Source organism: Scleropages formosus, chromosome 3, assembly GCF_900964775.1.
Source record: "Scleropages formosus chromosome 3, fSclFor1.1, whole genome shotgun sequence".
In the NCBI taxonomy this organism is placed as follows: Eukaryota; Metazoa; Chordata; class Actinopteri; order Osteoglossiformes; family Osteoglossidae; genus Scleropages; species Scleropages formosus.
The window spans coordinates 31,826,302-31,854,176 of record NC_041808.1 but is presented as its reverse complement, the minus strand read 5'-3'; the positions used below and the strand labels follow the sequence as shown (position 1 = coordinate 31,854,176).

The 27,875-nt window shown below is 51.6% G+C and overlaps 1 protein-coding gene across 1 annotated transcript; it reads right to left on the bottom strand.

Moving 5' to 3' along the window:
• Positions 1 to 139: 139 nt before the first annotated feature.
• On the bottom strand, positions 140 to 27,201 carry glis2b (GLIS family zinc finger 2b). The gene is made up of 7 exons (XM_029250447.1): positions 26,022 to 27,201; positions 6,644 to 6,859; positions 6,147 to 6,286; positions 4,165 to 4,323; positions 3,855 to 3,988; positions 3,646 to 3,764; positions 140 to 3,566 (listed from the first exon to the last, which is right to left on the bottom strand). Exons 2-7 carry the CDS (start codon positions 6,831 to 6,833, stop codon positions 2,824 to 2,826), a joined length of 1,485 nt encoding a protein of 494 aa, XP_029106280.1. The 5' UTR covers positions 6,834 to 6,859; positions 26,022 to 27,201; the 3' UTR covers positions 140 to 2,823.
• Positions 27,202 to 27,875: the final 674 nt, after the last annotated feature.

The window sequence follows — 27,875 nt, the reverse complement described above, 5'->3', positions numbered from 1 at the left end:
TCCTGTCCGGTGGAGGATTGTACAGGAGGAACCCGCAGCCCCCGCAGTAGGTGAATGTACCACGTTTTCGAAAGGTTGAAAGGACGACGACCAGGAGCCTTTACGCCATCAGAGCCACGGCTTTGATGCCTCTTATTTGGGCTTTTTTTTTTTTTTTTATCGGAGCCGCTGCCTTCGCTCTTTATTTCACTGAACCGACTTGCTTTTGATGTCCATGTAAAAATAATTATGCGATTTATGTGAGCAAATAGTATCGTTGCTCTTCAAACATCTCTGGAAGAAATTTTCGCTATTTAAGAAGTGCTGGAAGATTTCTACTGTGCGCAAAGGGTTAATGGGTCGAACAGCTTATTCTCTATATTGAATTGTGTGGATCCTGGAAGGATCTGTGTCAGTCTCGGCTTTCTCCACTAGGGGGCCCCGCAAACACGAACGCGCAGATGTCCGCGCACACGCCCTTCGACGAGCGCAGAGGGTGGGCCGGAAAGCGGGGAGAAGCCAGTGTTGTCAGGGAAGCTGTAGCTCCATCTGCCAACTCCCCCCCCCATGACATCATCTGACATCACAGGCCCTTCGTCCACTGAGGACGAGCGCCGCCTTCCTCCGGCCAACCTCACAGGAACCAGAGATGCTTGGTACTGAGAGCAGCGCTGAGGGGGTCTGTGTGTGGGGAAGGTCAAAATCACACTAGCAGATGTGATCCTAGAGAAGAGATGAAGGACGGGCTGCTGACTGTCTCCCAGCGTGCACTTCTCCGCTCTCCGCCGGAGGTCTAAGAAGAAGCGGGGGGCTCGGGTCTGGTCACTCGCTCTCCCTCTGGATCTTTCCCCCGAAGGTGTCCTTCTTCACCAGGAGGGTATTTGGACAGATACGATTTTGACATCTGTGCCACTAGCAGGTTGAACGACTCAAAGAAGCCGCCGCGTCTTTACTCAGAGTAAAGATCACACGCTTGGTCTTTACCACGGTTTTGTATTCACACCGTTTGTCCTTTTTAACAGAACACACCTAGTAACACTTGCTGCTCGTAACCGGTCTCTGCCGGACTGACAGCTGTCATGGCAGTGCTGTTGCTGTCCTCCATATGAGACCAAACTGTCCCCTACACACGGGTCCGAATCACAGTCTGCCAGCGAAACTCCTCTACGTCGGAGGGCTGTGCTGTGTGTGTGTGTTCGCAGTGAGACCCCCCAAGCACTACTCTCAGCCAGCTCTCCGGCACGGACACCCCTGCCGACGGCACACACACCGCCCTGGGAGAAAGCCGAGTGTCGAGCAGCGACAGGAGAGACAAGGAAACAAAGCTTATTCAACATGAGAAAATGTCTCGTCTGGAAAAACAAAACTGCAAAACAGCAACAAGTATTTTTGTTTCAGGATAAAAACACCTTGGAGGAAATGTACAAGTGGGGGGGGGGGGGGAGGGGAGGTTTGTAGGGGTGGCGCCACTCGGCCCCTTGGTCTCTCATCACACACCTTCCGCTCCTTCCTCCTCTCTCTTCCTCCCGGTGCGCTTGGACCATCGTCTCACTCGACACCTGGAGCCCAACAGAGAGCAGACGCAGGGAGGAAGAGCGAGGAGGACGGATGAACAGGTGGAAGAATCCAGAAGTGTTTTCTGGACCTGCTGGGGGGGGCACTTTTACTCTAGCTTCTCTTCTGTAGCAGTGTGGAGCCAATGAAAACCGCAGTAAGTGCTCTTCTGGGTCGAGATAAAACCCACGGCTCTTCTACAGGAAACCTTCCGGTGTTGAACTGATGAGCGTCGGCCCACAATGTTGGTCGTCGCTCGGTGTCCTCCCTGTCCCCCACGTTTCACGCGGTCTCCCTCCCTTCTTCCACTTCCTGTTGGCTCTTCTAAAGGCTGACTGGTTCGGTTTGATGCCGGAACGCAGAAGCACGGTGTTGAGGAGCAGGGGTACGTTCAAGTACAGTCCCGCGTCCATCAGCGCCAAGCCCAACGAGGGCAAAGTTCACAAGGGTGCCGTGGGGACGCTGACTGGCGACCTGCACTTAGAGACATGTCCACCGGGGGGAGCCGATAACGCCTGGGTGTCTCGCCTCCTGCTGAGGAACGGGAACTGCTGAGGGTGGAGCGCCGCAACGCTCCGCGTCAACTGACACCCGGCAGGTCCTCGGCCGCGCCGGTGCCGCGTGGCTCGGTTAAGGTGATGTCACGGGCACCGAGTCGGGATGCGCTGCCATTTTTCATTGAACTTCCTCTCTTGACCGAGACGAATTGTCGGTTTGAAATGTGCCCACATTCTCTTGAGTTCCCGAGGTGTTTGGACCCGCTGTTGGGTGCGGGTGAGCGCCGCAGCAACACCAGGGGACCACGGGTTCTGCACGTTCCCCGCTTCCGCTAAGCCGGACCCTCACATGCAGTCGTCACGGATACACCCCCTCCCCCCGCCCCCAGGGCGTTGCGCAACCCGGCGCTCACTCGTACCAACACCTTGTTTTAACTCACTGCTCACTTGTTTTACCCCGCTGTTCTCCGAGTTCACAGGTGCAGGAGACGTGTAGGTGCAAACAGGGCTTGGGTGGGGGCAAAAGCAAGGGGACTGAACGTGGACCTGAAGGGAAACGCAGGTCCGTGTACTGGTCGCTTTTTTTCTCGCAGCACTGTGCCAAGCTAAAGGCGGCAGGATGCCAGAACTCTTAAAGTTTAGGGTCAGTTTTTTTTTCTCTTTTGCTTTTTCCCTCCTTCACTCCGAAACATTCACACTATTTTGACGCTATAAAAACAGCAGGTCTGTGTGTGGCAACCCCTCCGGCGCAGCGACCTGTGACCCCGCGGAGAGCTCTCCCGGAACACGCGTCTCAGTTGACCACGGCCGGCTTCAGCAACACGGGGCCGGAGGGGATGACCACCCACCCGGGGGACAGGGGGTCATGGCCGGCTCCCGTGGAGAGGTTGAGGACGGCCCCCGGGAGGCCCCCCAGAGCTCCGTCCTCAGCCGCATCCCCGCCAGCCTTGCCCTTCCCGCTGAGCCGGCCGTGGGCCCTCCGCTCGGCCCCCAGCAGAGACACCATGGGCAGGGCCCCCAGCGCCGACGAGAAGGCGGGCGAGAGCAGCGGGGACTTGGCCAGGCTCAGGGGAGAGCCGTTCAGAGACAGGACGGGGGTGCCAGCCAGCCCAGGGGGCGGTGACCCGGGGCAGCCCACGGCGCTCAAGTCCAGGGGCCGAGGACTGAGAGGAGAAAGGGGAAGCGAGGCGCCCAGACCTTGCAGGGGGTGACCCCCCAGGAGGGAGGCCGCGGGGCCCGGGATTATAATGTGGGCGGCGCTGACGTATGGCAACTCCGCCTCCTTCCCGCCTGCCGCCCCGATGGGCCCCGGCTTCAGCAGCCCGGGCGGCGGCGGGGGCTCGGGGGCCACGAAGTGCCCGTGGGCCTTGATGTGCTTGCGCAGCGAACTCGGGTCCGTGTAGCGCTTCAGGCAACCCGCCATCTTGCAGTAGTAGGGCTTGTCCACGTAGTGCGTGCGCGTGTGCTTGAAGCGGTCGCTCGAGTTGGAGTAGCGCTTGTTGCAGCCTTCGTACGGGCAGATGTACGGCTTCTCTCCTGGGGGGGGCAGCGCAAGTGTGAGAGGTAGTGTGTCCGTCAGCGACGTACCGTGTGTGTGTGTGCATTTCTGCCCTACCTGTGTGGGAGCGGTTGTGGATCTTGAGGTTCTCCAGGCGCGAGAAGCTCTTGTTGCAGGTCGGGCAGCGGTGAGGCTTCTCGTTGGTGTGTGTGCGGATGTGGATCAGCATCTTGTACCTACGAGACACAGGAACAGCTCCTCCAGGCTCGTGTGCTTCTCAGGGCGACCGCAGAGCGACGGCAGCAGGTTGACACACGTCCGCCTACCTGGCGTTGAAACCTCGTCCTTTGCGAGCACACCCCTCCCAGTGACAGCAGTACCCACAATCCTTCTCGGGTTTGACGTGGAAGTCATTGACGTGGTCCACCAGGTCCTGCAGGGAGTCGAAGAGCACATGGCACTGCAGAGACGGAGAGAAAAGATGTTTTTATAATCTGTACAAGTAAACATAGCCAGAATAATAATAATAGTAATAACTGATCACAGTCATCCACCTTTTCCATAGGCGGTTTACAATCAAAGGGGACATTTGAGTAACAAATAGGACAGAACTGAATGGTGAAAATTAATTCTCACCTTCCTCCATCGACAGGCCAGCTGCTCGTCCGCTGAGAGGTCAGGAGAGGCGCGCTTCTCCTTCGCCTGGCCAATGAACATGGGCGAGTGCATAGGCAGGAAGAACTGGTAGGCCTGCGAAGACACTCCGCCCTCCAGGTAACGGATGTGTGCGGAGTCCTGTTGGAGAGCGAGCGAGAGAGAGAGAGAGAGAGAGAGAGAGAGAGGGGTGATGAGCAGTTATGAGGGGTTTACCTCCTGAGATTGTGCCATTTATTTTTGTCCACTCTAGAGGAGATGTGCTTTTAAGTGTTATCTCCCAGACTGGACACGCTACAATGCCCAGTTCAAGTACCTTACAGAGGACATCCTGTGCCTCTAAATGATACCGTGTGTTTGCCGTGGTGATCTGGCAGCTGCCTAGAAATAACCAGAAACCTCTTTTTTTATTCAAAGCGACTCAAATTACCTTAATTTAAACAGTTGAACCTTTTACTAAAATAGCTCAAATCAGTGAAAATCGTGAAGCTAAAACGCTCGCGAGCTGGGAAAGAAGCGGCCCGTGGACCCAAGATGAGAGAGCAGGGCGAGGGGCCCCGGGAGCCAAGGGGACGGTCGTGGAGTCGGAGGAGGGTCAGCGGCGCGTTGGCTGACACGGCTGTGCGTGAGGGAACGGTGAAGGGCTTCGCGGTCTTGCTCAGGCACATCTCAGATGCCACGCCGAGGAAGTGAACGCACAGCTGTGTGTCGTACGGGGTAATTAGCAGGCACGCCGCACGAGGAACGCTAGACTGGCGAGCACACGGAGAAGGCAGAAACACCAAGGAAGAGAGAGAGAAAGAGAAGAGCCCTCACATGACAGCCAGAGGTCCCGACCTCCAGTGGGGTTAGGGTTGGGGCTGCGGCCGACGTGGAATTGGCGGCAGATCGGGAGTCATTTCAAACCGAGGGAGCCCTCACATGAGAAGGAGAGGAAGAGAGGGGGGTGCGAATCTGATGACAACCTGGCGACTGTCTTAGGACCAAGCAAAGAAATGTCAGAAATGTTTCCACAACATGCTGGGTAAACAGGCCGAATCGCCCGTGCTCGGCTGTCCTGACCCCGAGGACATTTCTCCAACCCTCCTGTTAGAAACGGCCCATTATCCGCACACAAGGGGAGGCGGTGACATCAAAGGAGGGATGAATTGAATTGTGGGCAATTTCATTAGACGACATGAGGTCTGCGTGGCGGCGCGCGGCGCCAAATCGGATTTAGACAGGAGTCCCGGGGGGTGGGAGGGTGGGCCTTGGCGGGGACATAGAGAGGCAGCTTGTTCCCTGGGACGCAGGCATGTTTGCGGGACACGGCCCCCTCTGCAGCCAGCCCTTGAGTAGAGGAGCGGGGTGGGGTCTCAGGCAGAGCTGCTGGGGGTACCGCGTGCTACCCTCTGTGTACACAGCTGATGTCCGACGCCTGCCGAGTGTCTGGATCTAGGACTCGTTACCAGCCAGGTGCCATGACGATAGGTGGGTGGGTGAGAAGGGAGGACCGAACTTCCGCTTTCCAGGAAGTGCGGCTCAATCGGACAGGCGCTACACGGTGCAGTATCTTGTGAAACAATATACAGTGTACTATACTGTGGTGCTCTGCTGTCTCACAGGGCCTGGGTGGTGCAAGAGGACATGGGTTTGATCCCCGCTCAGTCTGGGGGAGTTTGCATGTTCTCCGGGTGCTCTGGTTTCCTCACACACTCCAAAGACATGCTGTTCAGGTTCCCCATAGTGTGTGAGTGACACAGAGAGTGTGTTCCACTGACGTATGGATGAGTGACCCAGTGTAAGTAGTGTATCTAGCAGTGCAAGTCAACTTGGTGAATAAGGTGTGTGGGTTGATTACACTACATAGAGTTCTTGGGAGGAAAGTGTCTGCTGAATGAAGTAACGTATACGGTGCAATGTACACTGTAGCATACGGGGTAATATGTGGCGATGTATCGGTGCGGTATGGGCTCCGTACTAACCCCCAGGAAGAGCGAGCTGACCCCGTTGCCGTTGCACTGCTCCTGGGGGGAGGGTACGTGGCGAAACGAAGGGGAAACACTGAGGTCCACAGCCGGTGGGGTCCGGGGCTCCGGCTTCTCCTGGGGGATGACAGGCACACCTGCGGAAAGGAGCCCACCCGGCATGTCAGAGAGCAGGTTTTCCCATGCCCCGACACGACCTTCCCCGCAGTCCTCCCCTAGAGGCCTACTGGGGCAATGCAGTCTGCGTTTAGTTGCCACAGAAAACGGACATCGTTAGTTTCTCAGCTCTTGATGTGGACAGTTCCGGTTTACTGGGCTACATTTAGCTCATTTGTACAGAAGGCCTTTCCAGAAGCAGCTCAGATGATGCGATCAAGTCAAGGGTGCGACAGGAACCCCGCGGCCCTCTGGACACAAGCGTATGCCCTGCATTGCTAAACCACCTGCTGTTCGGTAAAGCTGTCACAGGTGGGGCTGTGGGGGGCAGGGCTCACCCGTGTGTGGGGAGGCTGGGGAGGCAGGCACGATGACCGCCGTTCCGTCGTCAGCCATGCGCAGCTGCCGGGCACGCTTGGCGTGGAGTGGGGAGGCGATGTGGGTCGGTGGGGTCCTGGCTGGCCGGTCCCGCCCGTTGACTCGCCCCCGCGGGAGTTTCAGGTCCAGCGGTTCGTCCAGAGAAAGCATGACAGCGCCCACCCAGCTGCAGCCACCTGAAAGCAAGTTGGAAAACCCAGGCATGGAAGACGGGGTCAGCAGTAAGAAGAGGCGCAGTTTTTTAGTCGTAATTCCTCTACGTTTTGCTTAATTAAATAATCATCACTTGCTGACGAATTTCACGTGTTTGTAATGGCCACTTTCGCCCAAGTGTCTTCCGATCATCTGCCACACCAGGTTCCCCCAGAACAAGAATGCACTGCAACACTTTTGCAGTTAAAACTAAACAAAAGGGAACATTCGACAGCAAAACACACTGGCTCCTATTGCTACAATGGGTTGCAACGCCAGTTTTCAAAGATGCAAACATTTTCCAGCTCATGTATCTTTAACTGCATTTTTTTCATTTATCTGTTTTTTTCAGTCCTGTTCCAGAGATAACAGTCTTGCATTCTATTTTTATTTATATATAATTTTATTTATTGCAGCTATACCCAAGACTTATAACACCAAACCCATAAACAAACTGAGCGACATCTGTATTATTAAGCTTTTAATGAGTGTGACTAAGTGGTAAAGGTGGCATCGGAGTTGTGAACAAACCAAATTATGAACAGACCATTTGTGTTTGTAAGTCGAGGAGCCAGTATAGCATTTTAAACAAGACATTTTACCATTTATGGTAAAATACCGTGTAGCTAAGTGCCTATTTACATTTGTTGCACTGATCTAGAGTGTTTAACGTATATTCCGGTGACGAGGAAGTGTAAAACCGGGGTGTAAAACCTTTAGGTTTGCAGCTCCCACAAATGACGTCCTAATTATACAGTTTTAAAAGTGAATAAGCTCTAAATTCCATTCCAGAAGTGGTGAGGCAAAGGTCACTGTGGCTGGACAGACACTCTGCCTGTGCTTCTTTGGCAGCCCACACACATGCTCACACACACACACACACAGACAGACACACACACGCATACACACATGCATCTCAGCCTTGCTCCCCCCACCTCACCCTCTCCGACTTACTGACCTTTGCTCACAAACTCACCCGCAAGAATGTCTGCAATTTGAACCAGATGGTTCGTCTGCCCCCCCGACACTGTGCGAGTTTTCAGACACCACCGCCTGCACACACACACACACACGCCCCCCACAGGCCTATCCCTGCACACACACACACACACACACACACACACACACACACACACACACGCACGCACTGACCCACACAGTCCTGTCCACACACACCAACCTGCCCCACATTCTGACTCTCCGAGTCGCGCTGTGTTCTCTCTCCACTGTGTGCTGCTCCGCCTGTGGCCTCGATGTTCCACGTTGTTCCAAGGTTCATTGGGGCACAAGAATAAGGGCCAGAGAGACGGTGAACACTGACACTGCTCTCCCTCACACACACAGACACACGAATGCTTCAGAAAACTCAAACGCATTCTCATCATCTCTGAGACGCAGAAACATCGGTGCACAACGGGCACACATTTTCTCCCGTCTCTCCGGCAAGCCGACATGCACCCGCTGACACACACTTCGCTCTCACATGCAGCCGTCCTGAATGGCAGCCTTTGAGAGCGGCTGGCCGGGGTCCCGCACGCTGTGTCTGGGAGGCACCGAGTGGGGGGGGTGAGGTCTCCCAGTTCGTTAACCCGCCCAGGGGGCCACGCCGCCCGATACGGAGCCCTCCTACTGTACCCGGCACACACAGGCACATTATCGCTGCTCTGTTTCTCCTGAACACATGGCGCACTTACAGCACTTTCTGGCTCCCGTCCCCGTACAAACCCCAGCCCCGTTATGAGGGTCCGGTGCAGGGGGGCTCCCGACCAGGCAAGCTAGCACACCAGGCTCCCGCGAAAGCCGTCCGACGGCATCCTTTCGGATGTCAGTCCCTCGAGTCGCGTCTGAAAAGCGAGCGCCCTGTTATCAGGAGAACGCGTGTCGCCAGAGCAGCCGACCCCAGTGGTGGTCCTCCGGAACCGACTCGGGCTTCTACCGCGCTGCATCTGTAGCCTCGAGCGCGTGCACCTTAAGGGCCCGCGTTGAGTGTCCGCAGCGCAGCGAGCGTGCGCAAGGCAGCCGGCCCCCACATAGTAAGTTTCCACTGCACGTCGAGCCCGTGTGCTGCGTTTCCACATGAATACCTACAACCCGCGCCAGTGCTCAGCGAGTCAGAAAGACACGGCTTCTCCGCGGCACATCGAGTCGGTTGCTCGCTCGGGGCGTTCTGCAACGCAAATCCAGCCACGCGGAGGATGGTCTTCATCGTTAAACAGCGGCACTGCTACTCATTGAACTTTTCACTCTTTTGCTTTGCCCTGTTCGTATGTTTAGGGCCTTAGCGGTGCCTTTTGTCTCTTTGTTTTTGTTGCTTCGCTTTATTGAAGAAAGTCCCTTCCTGGCCGACGGGGAAGTTAATGAGCAATCCAGCAGCTCATGGCCTCTCCTCGGGATGTGTCTTGGAGCAGCTGGGTCACACTGGTGGGTTGGAATGTTTACATACATTAAGCTGCATGGGGGGTACGAGATAAGAATTCCCCGATAAGATAAGAATTTAGTCAATGATTCACCTTTTTAGTGGCTGGATGAGAATACTGGCACTGGACCACAGTAAATCAGCACTGCCTCTCCTCACCCCTCCCAAACAGACACTGGCACTTGTTCGCACCTCGCAGCCTGGACGAGCGATCGCCGCCGTTTTAGAGGGCTGAGAAGCTCCATCTCCCTGCCAGTCCACCAACCTGCTAAGTTAAGATGGCCAACCCAGCCATCTACACCTTCACTTTGGAGTCTGGGAGTCACCAGTGATGCAAACCTCTGCTTCTATCTGCACTTGTGGATATGCTGGTCTTGCAGACATCTCCCGTTCAATATTCCTTATGACACTGTCTGCCCATCTGCTGGTCCAGGCTATGATGATATCTCAATGGCTACACGCTGACTTTACCTGCTCAAAACATTCTCACATTGATTCCCCTCCTCATCTCCCCCAGTGGCTTCCATGGCTCCCCGTATCAAGTTCAGGCCTCTGGTTACAGCCTGCGAGGCGGTCAAAGGAACAGCACCACAATATCGCCACCATCCTATCTGACCCCACCCTTCAACAAGATGGTTACACTCCTCCACCTCAGGCCCTTTGTCACATTCACAAGGGGTCTGAAATCATGAGCTCAGTACTTTTTGGCACTGGTCCCAGTGTTGTGGAAAAAACCTCCACTGTCTCTCCTTCCTCAAACACACTTAAGTCCACATCTCATAAACAGCACCGAAAAGCACCTGGATTTGTACATGTACATATAACTAAGTAAGCAGTACTATCATCCATCCATCTAGCCATCCATCATCAATAACTGCTTATCCAGTTCAGGGTCCCGAAGAAGAGGCTATCCCAAAAGCACAGGGCATGAGGGAGGGAGAGTACACCGTGTTTGGGATGCCAGTCCATCAAAAGGCAGTCACACACACAGTGAAATAGCTGTACAGAACAACCAGACTGCCCTTTGAGGACCATCAGTATTTGAAGCTCTTTATATTTCAAATCTACTTTCACGGATACAGTGTCTTTTCTGCACAAGGCTCAAAATCATTTTAATGTCAGATGTTTTTTTTTTCTTTACTTTTCCCCTTCACAACACAGCTTTTCTCATTTTTTTAAGCCGCTCTCATAGTGCGCATTAGAATTGAGGGGAAAAAACCAGTTATTAGCCCAAAACGAGGTGAAAAATCCAGATGTACTTACATATAAAACAACGGCAAAAGGAGATATCCACAGCCACAGTCCCCCGTCCACTAACTTCTCGGTCCCATTTCCAAAATTAATTGCGGTACAGTGGTGCGGTGGTACCCGTGCTAAAGGGTGGTGGGGTTACACGTGTTTGGCTACAGAGACTCATGGTTTTCAAAGAGGAAATTAAACAGACATCCAATCATATGAACATCATTGCGTTCGACATTCTGACCTATGACTGGTCTCTGGTGGCTTTTCCACACGTCAGAACCACGATTCCAGGGCCACACAGAAACGTCCGGGCGACGGTATGGCGGAAGCCATGTGTCTCAGGAAATGATGCTTGTTTTTGAAGTCAAAGTCCTTTCAATTGTAGCTCGTAATTGCATCTCAAAATCTGTTTGCGTCATCATGACAGCGTCTAAGACAAACACACACACAGACCAGGCTCCGTTCAGTGTATTAGTTTGGTTGTGCTCCTTTGCCTTCTGAAGAAACGTTTGTGCCAGGCCCCCTGCCACGTTAAGGGACTCGAAGCGTCGTGGATCAAGCGGGAGTTTCCCCTCGCAGATGGAGGGTGGGTGACGCCCGTCCACTAACATCAGAGGTCTGTGCTACAAGCCCAGACGACGCCCTCCCCCTCCCACTCTACCACGGCTGGCGAGTGCACTGTCTACCATTCCCTGCCAGACCCTCCGCCCCTGCAGCCCAGCTTCCAGGCTCGCTCTGCCTCTCTCCTCCTGAAGAGCACCACCCCACCACGTCCGCGAGACAAATAGAATCAGGTCTTATGGGCAACAAGTGGCAGAGCAGTTTGCACCATGGGAGATGTGGGCCGACCCCGAGCTGGCTCCGAGGCCCTCCCAGTAACACTCTCCCACCCCCAAAGCCCCTAGCTCTCAGTATGTGAATGTGAACTCCTAGGAGGGGGGTACCGAGGCCCCTCGTGGTCCTCCTTCACTCAGCCACAGGGTCAGCGTATCTTTGAAAGCCGGCTTTGTCACCCCCCCAGCAGAGTAAACACTGGCCGCGGCAGCTCAGCCGAGAGCTGGGGGCCAGCGATGGGGGGTGGGGGCTCAATAGCTCCGCTGTTACTCCACCGCCCCCCCATTACCACCACTCCGCACTGGCCCTGACCCCCTCTATTATGGAAGTCACCAAATTGCTCACTTCCTATGGAGAGGTGAGGGCGAGGCTCTGTATGTGGGGAGGATGGGGCACAGGGGAGGGAGGAGCTCTGAGTAATCACACACACAAGCACTCCAGAATCACGGCATTTGCCTCTTAAGCGCTACACTTTTGCCTAGCGACAGTACACCACCGCACAAAGAAGAGAGAGGCAGAACAACAACATGTGTGTTGCATGAGTGCTGTGCGATGCGTGGGCCAAGGCAGATGTATGCTTTCGGATCCCTGTGGGAGAAGGAAACCTGCCTGTATTACAACCCAGTTCCCCACGATGGGACACAAGCATCTTCCGCACTTGTGTGTGTGTGTGTGTGTGTATGTGTTTTGTGTGGGCGAGACTGTGTGTGCATGCAAACATGCGCCCTCTCCATGGTGTAACTGAATGCCTCTCCTGATCCAGCCCAGGGGGCCTTTTTTCTGCAGGAGTGTGGTCACAGTGGGACCCCTCAATACCCCCACAATCCCCCACTAATCCGCCCCCCGCACACAGAGCCCAGGCCCCCGTCCCACCAGGCGTGGGGGGTCTCCAGTGTCACAATCTTGGCACTGGTGCTTGAACAGATTTACTTCCCTGTGTGTGTTAATTCCATCGCCTGCATTCTCCAGGTCCCTGGTTACTGCACCCCCGGCCTGCAGCGGCTCCTGGGGGCTCCTGGTGCTGCCGGTGCTTCTGACCTTCTGGTTAAATAAACAAGGGATTTGGTGCCCCTAGGTGGGTCAGCAAGAAAATGCACTGCTCCAAAACACACCCCAGAGACCACTTTTCCAAGTGTAGTCACATGTGCAGATAAAGACAGTGGTGGACCACTTTTGTACCCTAACACTTACCATGAAAACCCCATGAATGGCTGCTGACAGCACTTACTCTCCCCCTGATTACCATGTTTTGCAGGAGGATGGGATGAACTAGGCTGGGGGTCTAGTGTCTCCTGCAGGAGGCAACGAATTTGTCAGGGTGTCCATCAGTGCTGTGCTCACCATGATTTGGAGGTGTCTGGTAAAGGCTCTCAGGTATCTTCAGTCTCCTACACTCTACATGCCAAAATTGAGGGAACTGCAGTCCATCAAAAGCGACCATCTCTCAGGCTGAGCCTTAAGACCTCAATATACTGCACCATTACACAACTTTACTCCTTATTTCACTGTCATCTAAAAGCAGATCCCCAGCACTGAACCATAAGAGCCGGTACACTGGATGTGGGTGTTTTCGCACAACATAAACGTGTACACCCAGGTGTACACAAGTGAATTAAATTAGTTCCTTATTTCCTTAGTTCCTTATTAGTTCCTTGTTTTATGATCTATTCTCCTGTCAGTACTGAGGCAAGTCCCAATTTCAAGAGAACTTGTACATCTGCATATTCATAGAGCTGGAAGTATGTTTGCAGACCAGTATTTAGGTACATGGGGGGGTGTGGTGGAGCAGCGGGTTTGGCTGGGTCCTGCTCTCTGGCGGGTCTGGGGTTCAAGTCCTGCTTGGGGTGCATTGTGATGGACTGGCATCCTGTCCTGGGTGTGTCCCCTCCCGCTCCAGCTCACTGCGACCCTGCTTGGGACAGGCAGGTTCAGCAAGTGTGTGCGCATGTGTGTGTATTTAAGCACTGCATGATCGCAGTTCCCACCTTCCCCCCACTGGTGGTTCCAGTAAGGAGGGGGCAAAAAACTTCCTTTTGTTGGGATCCAGGAGGGAGAAGTCTCACCTGTGGTTCTGCTCCGACACTTCTCTTCATGCAACTTTCATGAGGCGTCTCCCAGCGCGGCTGCTGGAGAGACACCGTACACCCTGCACATACCATAGTTTCATGCTTCAGGAGTGAAGCTGGGGGCTGGAGGTTGCAGGTGGAGCATTTCTCCCTGGGGGTCAAAGCAGGGCCTCTGACCTTTGACCTCAAACTTTCAGGGGAATTTTCCTGCACTTTCACGACCTGCTGGGAAGGTCACCCTCCCCTCAGGGGAGGTGGTGGCTGTGGTCCAGGGGTGGTACAGAGGGGCAGGTTTCAGGACTAAACACTCTGGGGCTTCGGTAAGAGCTGTAGCACAAGTCAGCCATGTCTTGTGTGCCGCGTGTCCCAAAGGATTGCAAAGAAGTGAGCAGTAACACAGTGAAATGTGCCTCTGCTTTGCCCTGCGCATGAATAATGTGAAGTTGTCCTGTTTGTTTTCGCAGGGTAGTGCTAGCTTCCACGCTCCCTCTCCCTCCCCCCCCGCCTCGCTCACTGATCGCTGTCATTTTGTCTCATGCGCAAAGGCGCGGCTGACGCCATCCTTTGGGCCTCGGCGCTCCAGTTAGAGGGGGGTGTTCTCCGGCAGGAATTTCCGGAGAGGTAACCACATGTTTGCTGCCTCTCATTGGCGCTCTCAGGGGGAACACCCAGTCTGGCTGCCGCTGGCTGGGGGGTTCGGCTGGGGGGTTCGGATGGGGGTCACTTCAGGAGTCCGTGCCTCCGCGGGGCTTCTCCAGGCTTAAATGATGAACTGAGAACCCCTAGAAAGGCCACTGTGAGAGTCCTCCAGGACCACAGCAGTAACGGCACTCGTGCCGTAGGAAACTCCACTTTCCTTTCATGATAAATAACACGGAACTGCTGTAGTTGTCACCCTAGCAAGATCTTTCGGTGAAACTGCGCGTGTTCCCTCATTAAATCAGAGTACCCTCTGATATACCAGGGTACCTACTCTGCAGGCCTATGCTGAGGATGAACATCTTGAAGGAGGCTCACAGGCTTCTCATCCAACCAGCATGAAACACAGTGAGTGTTCAGATTTCTGTACAAACACACTGAACTTTCCCTCTATCCGTCAGTGTCTCTCACTTTCATCCTTCTTTTTACTGCCCCCTCCCCCTGATCCAGACCCCCGGGGGGCACGCGCACAACCCAAACCGCAACTCCAGCACACCGCCCTGCCCAGAACTACCTCGCTGGTGTGTCCCACACACGGCGGGAGGAGAGGGGGTTTTTCCCATCCCTTGTGCGCCTCAGCCAGCCGTCTTCTCAGACAGGAAACCTCCGTTTCCACTCCTCACCCATTGGGCCTCTCTTTTAATTGTACCCCTCCTCCCTCTCCCTCTCTTCCCCTCTTCTTCACTCTCCTGTTCTGTGGCTTTCCCTTCCTGGACCTCCGATATTTCACGTCTTCTTTCCAAACTCTTCAAAACCTTCTCCCTTCTCTGTACGACTCTGTGGCACTGTGCTTGTGACCCGCACTCAGCACATTTTCTTGGTCTACGCCCCCGGTCTCGTACCCCCCCACCATCCCCCCCCTACAAAACCTGCCCAATAAAACAGCATTGGGCTTTTGGCAATCATTATGTAACAAAATGGCATAGCGAGAAATGCTAAACACCGAACCCAGTGGGCACCAGACAGACAGACGGGAAGACATAGACAGACTGGTAGGGAAGGGAGTGGGCAGCAACAGGACCTCATAAGCCCGGGGGCACAGTGATGACACCTGTCAGTGGGAAGGAGACAGAGTGGGGCCCACCACTGGGGGAACCACAAGAGGAAGCCTCTCACCTAGCGTGGCTGTGGCCTTCGTCCAGACACCTCAGACAGTGAGGAATTCCAGGCAGGAGGGATAGAGAGAAGGAGTGAGGGTGGGGGTGGGGGTGGGGGTAGGGGTGGGGGCAGGAGTGGGAGGAAGAGCCCAAGTGTGGGTTTGTTGAGGAAAGGGAACACTACCTGGGCGGAAGGTAGCAGCTGGGGGGGGCTGCTGGCAGAAGGAGAAAGCGTGCATTTAAAGAGGCACCACCCTGAGAGAAGATGCATGCACAGACACAGAGACACTCTCTCACACACACACACACACACACACTTCTCAGTGAGTCATAAAACAACACAAAATTCCAGATTACACATTAATTTTGGACAGGTCATCATTTGCAGCAGTGCTTATGTTTCCAGAGTTAAATGTCTTGTTTGTCATTAACTAACCGGACTGTGAAGTGAGAATTCATCTCCCTTCAAACTGGTGGTGACACATTAACAGTCGTGACAACACACCCAGTCCACAGATCGCTCACCCACTGCTTTTTCCAAGCGCCAGATCACCAGCTCCACATTATCTGACACAAACTGAATTTCACTCCACCTCCTGCCCTAACTAGGAAAGTAGAAGTACATCTGCTGCCTCACACTTGAAGGACATAAGTTTGAATCCCACCTCCTGCTCTAGAACCCTTCATTGAGTTGTTCACCATGAATTGCTCCGGTGCAAAGTACCCAGCTAGCTATAGGGTAAATGAGCAAATCAGTGTACATCACTTTGGAGACAACAGTCAGTTAAATGAATAACTAATAAAAGTGTGCCACCATTGTGCTGCACACCAGTGAAAAGGAACTGATTGACTGGCGAGGCTTACGACGAAGCTAAAGGTCTTCATGTTGCACTACATACTGATATTTTGACATATTTTCACATTTTACACATTTTCATATTTAATTTTAACATACATAAGTGCCAGATACAGAGAAAACACCTCAATAAGGCAACTTGAGTGATAATTGTTGGTTAAAGAGCTCTTGGCCCTCCGCATCTCTGTGAACAAATGGGGAGAGCATGATTTGACTTTGAGTAAGACCGCGGTGGAGAGCTGGGGAGTAAGGAGCGCTACTATCTTCTGACATGTTTCTAACATTTTTCAGCTCCTTCAGGATAGCCCACCATGTATTTCCTGTGAGTATACCAGATTATACCTCTGTGCATGTGTCTGTGTTCACGGACCTGCAAAAACACTGTTGTGGCCTCGCACCAGTTGCTTTTTCATGTGTCCTCTTGTGTTTGGTCTCCGCATACATTTTCCCACACCGCTGTTGTGGTGACAGACAGTGTGTTTGTATTTGCACTCTCCAACCTTGCCATTCTGAGTCCCATAAACACCGAAGTTCACAAAAGTACACAGACGGCCATTCTAACCCTGCTACATAACCTCTACAAACACACAAATTGCATGGCCTTGAGGGTCACCTTCTCTTTATGCAAACCACATCTATGATCCATCCCACTCTCTCAGCGATGAATGCAAATTTGATTATCCTTTTCCGTGAGAATACATCTACCCCCACACAAGTACACATACATATTGCAGACTGCCTACACATAACACAACATGCAAAAGTGGCCTAGACTCTGCTTGCCATTCTTCCCTTTCTGCCTCTGACTTTCCTCTTTCTCCATCTCCCCTTTCCCTCTCTCTCCCGCTCTCCCCATGTCTTTGTCGGCCCACTCGTGCTGCCGCCCCCACAGGTGGTGATGCAATCCTCCATTTCCCGTTTGCAATCGCGGGCCTGAGCGGAGTGGGCAGGAACAGGTGTCCCTCCCAGACGAGAGAGAAGCGAGAGAAGGGTGTGAATGATGAGAGATGGAGACGGCAAATCAGTAAGGACAGAGGGGAGACAGAGGGACTAGTCAACAACGATTGACTTAAGGGTGGCTAAAATACAAAAATACCTCGAAAACACAGTTATGCATGTGACACCTCCAGCTATACACCAACATTTGTGGCTTTGTACTTATCTTATGGTGGCATCTGTGTGTTTCGTTTTACACCGAGGTGACACTGTGTTGAGCTGACTCACTTTGACCTGATGGTACGCCCCTTACCACGGGCAGACAGAAACTGAGCTTTACCGGCCCCCACATGAATCATATCCTACATGAGTCAGGGGAGGAGAGAGTTCCATGAGAGGGTCACTCTCACTGACACACATCCCACAAACCGGCTGATCTGGAATGGAGACTGGGCTGGCACCCACAGCTGACCAAAAGTGTGACTTTGTCACTTTGCTTGGATGGTGAGGATCCAGAACCAAGCCACGACATCAGGCGAGAAAGCTACTTCAAATCTTTCATAAGGCAGTATCCTTCGACACATATATATAATACTGACACACACACACACACACACACACAGTCTGAAACCGCTTGTCCCGCAGGGTCACGGTGAACTGGAGCCTAATCTGGCAACACAGGGCACAAGGGACACACCCAGGACAGGACACCAGCCTGCCACAAGGAACCCCAAGAAGGACTCGAACCCCAGACCTGCTAGAGAGCAGACCTGGCGAAACCCGCTGCGCCACCGCACCCCCCTGCTAGTACTGAGACGTAAACTATATATACAATAAAGTCAGTAATGTCAAGGCAGTCAGTACTTTAAAGGTTAGTATAAATCTTCCAGGTACATATTTCATATTTATATAAATGTCTCCCATGGGTTCCTGAGACCATATGTGTGGATCTTCTTTCTGTAGGATGGAGAATTCACTGTGAAATCTGGTAAGGCTGCTGTCATACTCTTCTCTGCAAATCTGTGATTATTTACCTGTCATCATCTCAGCAGAAAGAAAACATCTACCAAGACATCCTACATTACTTATGCACCCTGCTAAAAAGTTTTTTCCTGCCCTGCTGGAAACAGCTGACAACACTGCACTGTTTTGTTTCAGTGTATAACCAGGAAAATTTCGACACAATTTCTCATTAATACAACACCCATTTTACCGTCTAGTACCAGTGAAGTTCTGTTTCTATGTCAAGCTGATCCATTACTTTGACCAGACCTTTCTGCTGCTGTCCCATTAAGTGGTGCACACATGTGGATGCTGAGGCTTAGGCTGTAATGAAGCAGTCGGATGATGCCCAGACGTGAGAGGGAGGGTGAGACAGAGAAAGCGAAAGTTGTAAACAACAGCATGTGTCTGTTTTTAGCTGCCATTCCACCTAGATGTTTTACAGAGAAAGGTCAAATGGTTTTTTCAGTGATGACAGACGAGTTTTAGTGAGTCTTTGGCCAAAGGATATTTCTTCGGGTCTTTTTTGATTCTTAGATTTTTTTGGAATTTGAAAGTAAATTCTTAAACTGAACAGACAGGAAGCTCTGCCACTGTCACTAGGCTACAGTACTGGCAGAAGAAAATGCCAGATGTCCCTCTTGTGGAGGTCATAATGCCAAAAAGCCCTATTCATGGGATCGAGTCCTAGGATAGACCTGCACCAAGGATGGGAGTGTAAGAGCCAACAGTTTCAAAGCATTTCCACCACAACACAGTTTGGGGTTTTGTAGATTAAACTTTGGTGACTAATTGCATCCACAGACTATAAACAGACTTGGTGAAAGTGAGCTCATGTCACTGGGTGCCTGATACGTTGCTGAGTTGAGGAGAGGTCGCTGGCTGGAGGACTGGAATAAATGGCATCGGATTTGGTTCCGCCTACCAAGGCAATCATTGTGATGGTTGATAGCATGAGACTTACTTGGGAGTCATTAGTGTTTATATTTCGTTTGGAAGTCTCCATGAAACAGAACACAACAAAGTGTACAACGGTTATGTTGTGGCCCACTAAGTGAAGCAGCAGGACATGGCTCAAGGTTGCTGGTTCAAGACTGATTTGCACTCTGCTGTAGTACGTTTTATCAAGGAGTTTACTCTGACTTGTTACAGTGAAAATACACAGCTATATACAGGTGTGAAAGATTACAATTTGTGTCATGTAAATGCAAAGCATTGCAATGGAAACAGTGAAGGCCTGCAACCTTAATTAATGCTGTTAATATTACGCCCTGTTGCAAGTGCCCTATTTTACATACTATTTATTACAAGGCAACACAACTTTGCTAGTTACTGGATATGTGCTTTGGACAGATCAAGTTTCCAAAGGTGCCATTTTTTTGCAAAAAGAAAAAAAAAAGTTTAGTTATTCTTTACTATTTACAACAGTTAAATATGGCTTGCATAGTCACAGAATTTGGACTGTTCTGCTTCAGTATGTCATTAATTTGTGACAGGAGAAGCCAAACAACCGTGGAACCGCTCTGCCTTGGTCAGCCAGGTTGCTCGCATAAGGAACAGCCCAGCAATTCCAATTACCGCACCTTGGGGCAAGTTGCCTTGCCTTGCCTTGGCCTGCCCCCAGAAGCTTGGCCAGCACCTGTGCACCATGCTGCCTGAAGGCCACTCAAGCCAGATGTCTGCAGAAACTGGCAGGGTGGTGAGGGAGGAAGGGAAGCAGTGGAGGGGGGGGGAGGCTAGTGCTGTGAAAACCATGGCAAACTTGGGTGGAACAGCATGAAAACAGGAAGAGGGCAAAGCACATAGCAGATGATGCTATTGCTGGGAAACTGCTGCAAGTGCGGAAAGGAGTGAGTCTGCTGGGTGTTTTCTGGGTGTGGAGGGGTTAATGTCCCTGCATCACGTAACGCAAACCCTCCTCAAAGGACTTAAAGGTGCCGCTCTGTTCTTTAAGAATGAGCGTAGCCCACCATCCCTGTCTCTTCCTCTCCATTGCTTCTTCTCTTCTCCTCCCTTGGTTCTGCCCACTTCATTGCCTCAGCTCATCCATTCCCCTCACATACATGTTTTCTCAGAGAAACCCTATGCACCCCCCCATCGTGCTCCTCTCTGACTCCCATCCCACCCTCCCCCTGCCTCTAACCATCCATTCTTCCCTTCTCCCAACCCCCAATGTCTGGCAGCCAGACAAGGTCAACACAGCAGTCTCTCTCTCTCCCTCTTGCTCCGTCTTCATGCTGCTGCTCAGCTGAGATGCAGACTCCTCCCAAGCACCGGGAAGCTTTCATCTTTCATCTTCTGCCTTCCTCCACCCAGGAGAAGGAGATAGATTGGGGGGGGGGTGGGGGGTGGATTCTGTGCCATAATGCTCGAATCATTACAATATGGCCTGGAAATATTTGAAACGGCCATCGAACCAACTGAGCAGTGCAGCCACAAATTGTAGGGTTCGCTTACATAGCAGGATTTTGCTGAGGGGGAACAAATAGCCGTTAGAAACCCTGAGCTCCGAATAGTGAGCGCTGTTACTTTTACCATACTGGGGAACACAATAAGCAATGTACAGTATATGGATGGATGTTAGGCAACTTTGAAAGGATATTTCAAATAGCAGCCCCCCCAAAAACACCCACTCCCAGGACCCGAGGCCTCCTGACCCACAGCAGCAGCATGACAGAAAGGTTTGGGTGCAGTAGGGGTGGGCCCCACTGATGAGTGCAGCCCAGCTGGCCTTAAATGTGAAAGTTGTGTTACAACCAGGCCACCCGTAGAGATCAGCGCTTTATAATCACACATAAGAAACAGCCACGTGAGGAAGAACGTGCCTCCCTTTGCCCGTCTCACAATAAGAAGCAGAAACACCTTTTCCCACAGAAAGAGACATGCCAGAACTAACTTGAAACTAAATTTATTAGAGACATGGTCTGGGAGACAGACTGACTGTTGAGATGGACAGAGTAACCTGTGACCAAGCAATAGGGTAAAAAAATGTGTACTAATACAGCTGAAAACTTTTCTAGTTTTGTACCGCTAGTCTTTAACACATTTAAAATTCTGCAAAATTGTAACTCAGACAGCAAAAGATTAAAATTTGTATAAAGGGAAGAGTGACAAAGAGAGAAGGGTGGAAGCCAGAGGCAGGAGAAGAAAGAGAGAGAGCGAGAGAGAGAGAGAGAGAGAGAGAGAGAGAGAGAGAAGGCAGAAAGACGGAGCAACAGAGAGGAAAAAAGTGCCAAAGCCAGCCATGAACCCTCACTGCCGGGAAGCGCTTTGCCTGGAGAAAGGCCCAAACCCAGACCCGGGCTGGAGACCTGCCTCTCTGTGTCTCAGAAGACGCACGCCCCCGCCTCACTAAACGTCCTTTAGAGCACATTTGCTTCTTGTCTTCTATGTGCACTATTCTGGGTATACAAGAGAATCCAGAGCGCTGGCCAATCAACTAAACACTAATCCAAACCAGCTGTGGTTCCAGTTTAACTGGGGCGATGCAAGGCGTTCCAAAGCACTAGCAAAGAGAATGCTAGCAGCTAGCGGCTGAGCTCTACTGCCCAACTGAAGGCTCAGCTTGTCTTCTCCTGATGAAGCCTTCTGGCCTTTTGAGGGGGCCTTACCTTCCCCGCCTTTCTTCCAGGCTCTGCCTTGCTGGCTTTTTTCTCCCTGGACCCTACCACCTTTCCCATAATAGGATTCCAAGAGCATGAATGGTTGTGAGAGAGCTTGGGTGGGTGCTCAGGGTGTGGGTTCAGAGGGAGAACAAGGCAAGGAGGGGATAAGCCTGAAATTCCATTCCTGTTTACTTTGGATGGCACACAAAAGGAGGGTGGGGGAGTCAAAGCGAGGTGCTGTGTGCAGGTGATCCTAGAGTGCTGTTACTCCCGTTAAGTAACAGAATCGGCTCAACGGAGCAGTTGAGTTGCATCAGGGCAAAACAGAAAGGACACACTGTTATTAGTGGCCACAGTTTGTTTTAGGTGAGAAAAATGCTCAACTTCAGTTCAATGAGAGCATTTCCCTGGTCCTTCCAACTCCTCCAAACTAGGACTCATCACCTCTCCGTCCTCTCTACACCATTACTGATATGGTTTTTCGTGACTGCCATGTGTCCCCACTGCTCTTTTAAGATTTACTTTAGCTTACTTAAAGCACTGTAAGTCACGTTGGAGGAAAGCATCAGCGAAATAATTTAATTTAAAGGTAAAAATTTTCGTTTATTTTTTCTGATGTTGCCAGTCTCATTTTCCCCTTCTTTCTTTCTCAGATAGATGGGGAAACTGAACAGTTATGTATTTGGTGAGGGGATATTGTGGGCTGAGGTTAATCAGCAGGCAGTTTAATGCCAATATTGTGCTGGTTTGGAGTGGCGTTGCTGCCTTGCAGCACCTGGGTGGTGCAATTGCAACATGCGTTTAATCCCCGCTCATCTGTGCGGTTTGCATGTTCGCCCCGTGTCTACATAGGTTTCCTCCAGACGCTCCGCTTTCCTCCCACAATCCAGAGACAGGCAGTTCAGGTGAATGGATGACTCTACACTGCCCGTGAATGGTGAATGGGTGAGTGACGACATGTGCATGTGTGGCTACCCTGCGATGAACTGGCATCCCACGCAGGGTTTTCCCCCTCCTCAGCCTTGTACCCAGTGCTACTGGGATAGGCTTCGGTTCACTGCGACCATACTCAGGATAAGCGGTTACTGAAATTTGTCGGATGGATGATTAGTCCTTACAGAATTGCACCTGTTGCTGCAATTGTCTGGGGATGCACGCTGTGAACTGAACGCTGCTACTAGGACATGTTCACAGTTTTAAGCTTTCCTATGTAAAATTCTCAGAGAAGAACATAATGACAGATGTCCCTTCCAAACGTCTGTGGCCTTTGACTCTGTTTTGGCCTGTATGAAAATCTGGTTGCTCGTGTGTGACCTTTGGAAATTCACAGACAACAGGACAGCCCTCATGGGAAATGGAGTTCCAAGTCAACTTCCTGTCTGGCAATCACCCTGTGGGAGTGGGAGTTCCGAATCAACTTCCTCTCTGGAAGTCATGACAGAAAAATGAATTTCTAACAAGGTGGGGCAAAAGAGCTCCCGGCTGTTAATCAGGTGTACAGTTCTGCCCGACAATTCATTCATACTTGATTTCCTTTGTATAAGTAGATTATAGATATTAATATCTATACTATATCTGTACAGTACTGGGAATGTAAGTTTCCTCAGCCTTACCCATCATGTCACAGAAATGCATCACAGACTTGTAGTGAAAATGTTATACTGAAATTCACAGTCTTGTCTCGTATTATTTAAGGCTCTCTCTCAGATGTCAGCCCAATCTTCATCAAGAATCTAGAGCCCTTTCAAATACAGCCATCAGCTTCAACATTCCTGGACCTCTGGACACCAACATTGGTCTACTTCCCCTGTTTTTGCTGGGTGCTCTTAATAAAGAACTACTGTCCTCGTTCCCATCAATGCTTAGCTCAGAATGCAAGTGCTCGGTTGCTTCAGGCAATGCGCCTTGCTGTGTCTCTCATACTAATGTATTTTTTGGGTGTTGGTTTGTGTGTTGCAGAGCCATTGCATCATGTGCACTCTGGCTACGGCTGGGTTTGGAAAGGGGGACTGCAGCTTGGCTCCCTACACCTTAGAGACATGGCCTCCAGATGAGCAAGGCCAACAGCACCACCCGGTTCCTTACAGTGGGTCTCAGGATCCTGGGCCTCCTTCCAGAGACAATATCAGCCTCCTGCCCCCCACCCTGCCTCCCCGTCAACTCCCAACACGGCTTTCAGCTGAAACACGAACACAGATCTGTCGGAAAAATCCCGTCTGCAAAAGCTTTTCATTTCTTGACTCCACCAAGGATATTGTGGGACTTGAGGATCTGAGTTTTTCCCCTCCTTTTTCTCACACTCACAGTGTAGTTCATTACTAAAATGCGGACAGGAAAATCTTTAGCGCTCTAAATGAAGGACTCATTTTATTTGAAAATACATCAATCGTTCATTGTGGATACAATCATAGCGAACCTCTAGCTGACCAGGTCACGTTTTTTAGGGAGCACGATGCCTCTCCTAAATGAGAGATAAACTGAACCAGTTACTGCTGCACATGTGGTGCCTCAAGTCACCTGTCTCGCTCCATTGCCACTTTTATTGCAACTTGTAATACATACCACTAATTAACAACATCTTAATTATGATTCCAAATCTGCATCCTACCGCAGCTGAACTGCTCTTCAGCTTCAGCATAACATATGCTGCAAACACATCAGCGTGGCTGTCATTTGCACAGTAGTTTCAACCATTGTTGATGGCGCAGTACTTATTAGCTTGGATTAGAGTACAGTCCTAATAAAAGTATTGTCGTTCAAGATTCTGGTCCACAGGACCGTGGCATAACCGCTGTGCCACACAACAAGACAAAAGTGATTGTCTTTCTTAAGGTTGCACCTATTTTGGTTCCCATCCTGTACACATTAACTGGGAAAAAATATAATGTTGGGAATGCGAGATGTGTTTTCTAGATAATGGAAAAAGTTATAGCAGCTAACCTAAAGCAAACTAATTCAGACTGTCTTGGTAGTCCAAAAACTTGACCACAGAGGTTTTGAAAGACTAGGAGTACTGAACTGCCAGTGACCAGGGGGGTGGGATTCAAAGTCAGGCCCATGGAAGAATCTGCCTGAGCAGCTCATTGGAAGCTCTGCCCGTTACTGTTCCCCGAATGCCGAGGAAGGCTTCCAGTAGGCAGAGGTCCAGGCAGCCTTCCCTCCTGTGACCGGCCGTCTGCTCGCCACACACAAGTGGACCATAGCCCATTGTTACATAAGACGACCAAAGGACTCCAAGAGAAATTAGACTCTTTTTATAAAATACAAAATATATGCATTACTCGTCTATATGACTGTCTTGGCAAACGTTACAGCTTTTTCCTGGCCATATTAGGAATGGGCCCGTGGGAAACTGCCAACGAAGTCGGCCCCTGTCCTGTACCCCAACCCACCGCAGTTGCAATTAAGCCCCGATCCACTGGAAATCGCTTAATTGGAGGAAAATGGCTTATAATCCCAGCTTCAAGATGCTTGGAATCATCATCTGCAGAGCACATTATCATTCACACTGAACTGGGGTAACCGTTTTCAGTCTTTTGTACTAGTTGCCCAGATGTAGGTTATTCTCAGCACATGAAAAAATAAGCATAAGCAATTGAGCATTCACCGCAATATTTTAATAATTGATTTTTGACTTGTAAACAGTGGCAGTAAGCAGACATTGGAACACTTTTGCATGACTAGAACAAGACAGGACAATGGGGCAAAATAAGAATGAAAAATCAGTCTGCCACCACAAAAAAAAATAAGACAGCTGTATGAAGTACCCGAAATGTTGAGATGTCACAGATGTAACAGCAGACGTGTCCCCCAGATTAAAACAAACCTAATGTGCCCCCACTGTGAGTGGATAACTCCACTGAGTCCATATGTGAAACCATATGAAAACCATGTATTTTGTGGTCCACAGTTGCGACGCCACTCCGAGACATTAATCACACAGGCACGAATTAATTCACCAGCGTCCTCCTTGTACCAGCGCACCATTCTCATTTAAAAGAGGCTTTTGTGCAGGTGTCACGGGGCCTTGACATGCTTTCACCCGTTTTCACCTGTTTTCATTCTACGTGACAGCGGATGACAGTCGCTGCCCGCTTTTATCCCGCGCGCCGCGGCGGCGCACGTACGCCGAGGTCACGGCGAGGGCTCGCGCTGGACGGCAGCGCAGCGGACGCGCGAGCCGGGACCTGGCGAATTAGGTCATTCGACTATCTATTCCCGGGAGCGAGAGCGCGCCCAGTTCCCGCCGCTCCGCCGGAACGAATGACCGCCGCATCTGTCTAGCGCGAAGCGCGAGAAGTGGCAGCGCGTGCGGCGCGACCGTGCGTCGAGGTGTCACGTCGCTCATGGCACGAGAAAGTGGAGAATGCGCGGGTCCCGGTGACGGTTTTACCTGAGGGGGGAAATCAATGCCTGCGGACACGGGGCTCCGCTTCTTCTCTTGCCCTCTTCGGGGAACTTTTCGTTCAGTCTCCCAGTCAAATTCCAGTTGTCCTACACTAGCAGCTCCTTGTATGTTTATCACTGTTTTTTTTTTTTGCTTTGTTTTTTTCTTTTTTCGAATTTCTCACGTCAGAGAATATACTTGTGTCTTAAATCAGGTGTCGAGGAAGGCAGGCGGTCGCCTCACCATTGTCGGTATTAATTCTAAAATGAGACAGTTTGGGGAGGAAAAAAAAAAAGATAGGAGAAGAGCAGCAGCGGGACGACGCGCCGCTGAGGCGATTTTTTTCCCGTCGAAGAACGAGGAGGCTTAAATGAGATCTTGACCGTCAATTTTCAGGAATGACTTGGTCCTCTTGCCTCCAGAAAGCCGTTGGAGATGTACAGTCTCCGTAGTTTTCATGAGAGAATTAATGGTTCTGGTATGAAAACCACAGGTTGTTGAAGTGTCAGAATTACTCGGCGGCTGGTCGTGTGTTCGCGGCGCATCGCCTGCTTGCGACGCTGGTCGAAGTGCGGTTTGCACCGGCCGGGCGCTCGGTCGGTCCCAGGAGGGGGAGCTTAGCTGAGCGAACCGGAGAGCGGGCACGGTCGAAGGAGGACCTCTTCCTCGGGCGTCGAGTCCCCGAGCACGGGCTGTCTCTCTGTCTGTCAGTTATCTTCCGACACGGTCACGGATGTCCTCGTCCGACTCCCTCTCCCTTTCTCACTCTTGTCCTTTTTGGTCGCGGTGTCTCCTCCGCCGTTAGGAGACGCGAGCGGTAGGGTGGTCTCCGCGCGGCCGTCTGAACGCAGACAGCAGCCGGACGCGAGCCAGCCCGTGTCTCCGTGTCGTCGCGCGCGGCGGACTGGCCCCGGCTCTGCCAGCTCAGCGCATGCCTGCCGCTCCGCCCCCCGCGCGCCGGGGGCAGTCCCCCGCTCTCCGCTCAGCTTTCCGCGCTCCACGCTCTACGCGCTACGCTCTCCTCCAGGGTCCCCCGGCCCCCTCCCTCCACCCGTCCCTCCCTCCGATCACTGCTCCGCTCCGGAGCCCGTACTCCTCCCTGCGCCGAAACTCCTTTAGACGCGCTCGTTCACTTCGAAGACGCGACGCGTCCTCTCCGCGCGCCCCCGTTTCTCACTCATCCCTGCTCTGTTGCGTCCATAGGCAGCAACACTGACTGGGCAGGGTTAGCTTATTTTTTCCTGGCGTGCGAATTGCGCCTATAATGAACAAAACACGTATTCGCTTCCTCCTTCAGTCTTTGAAGGGTGTTTTTGCGGTGCGTGTGTGATGTGAGCATCATCAGCGAGGACAGCCGCACAGCCACTACACGTGGTGTTGGTATTGACAGCCCGTGTTTGTTTTGGCGCTTCACGCTCCACAGCTCGCACGTACGGGAATAGGATACTTTTGAAATAAAATCCCACGGCTAAAGTACCAGCTGCGTTTACTGCTAGAGTAATACGTCTGTGGGGGACACAGAAACGGGCTTCTACTAGTATTCAGGGCGCAACGATATAATGAATACGGTGCTGTTAATACGAAATGCTCAATGCGGTACTGCAATCCACCTGTAGAGGGCGCTTTACGGACCAAGCGTACTGCAATGAGCCCGAAACAGGCAAACACTGCTACATTTCTAAGATTGTTTGTTCTTTACAGTGGAAAGAAAAAATATTTTGAAAAATTCCGGTTTTTCCAACAGTTAATTAAGTTCTTCAAAAATAGCAGCCGTTGAATCAACTGTAGAACAACTATGATCCTTAATGACTGGCATAGTAAAAATCTTCCAATCAATTATTCCCAGTGGGTGAATATAAC

What these genes read in the sequence shown, in the direction of transcription:
- glis2b (XM_029250447.1), bottom strand. Translation starts at nt 6,833, where the DNA reads ATGCTTTCTCTGGACGAACCGCTGGACCTGAAACTCCCGCGGGGGCGA. An exon ending in CCCAGCCTCCCCACACACGG is followed by an intron (nt 6,287 to 6,643) that starts GTGAGCCCTGCC and finishes TCCTTTCCGCAG; the next exon opens with GTGTGCCTGTCATCCCCCAG. An exon ending in GGACGAGGTTTCAACGCCAG is followed by an intron (nt 3,765 to 3,854) that starts GTAGGCGGACGT and finishes TGTGTCTCGTAG; the next exon opens with GTACAAGATGCTGATCCACA.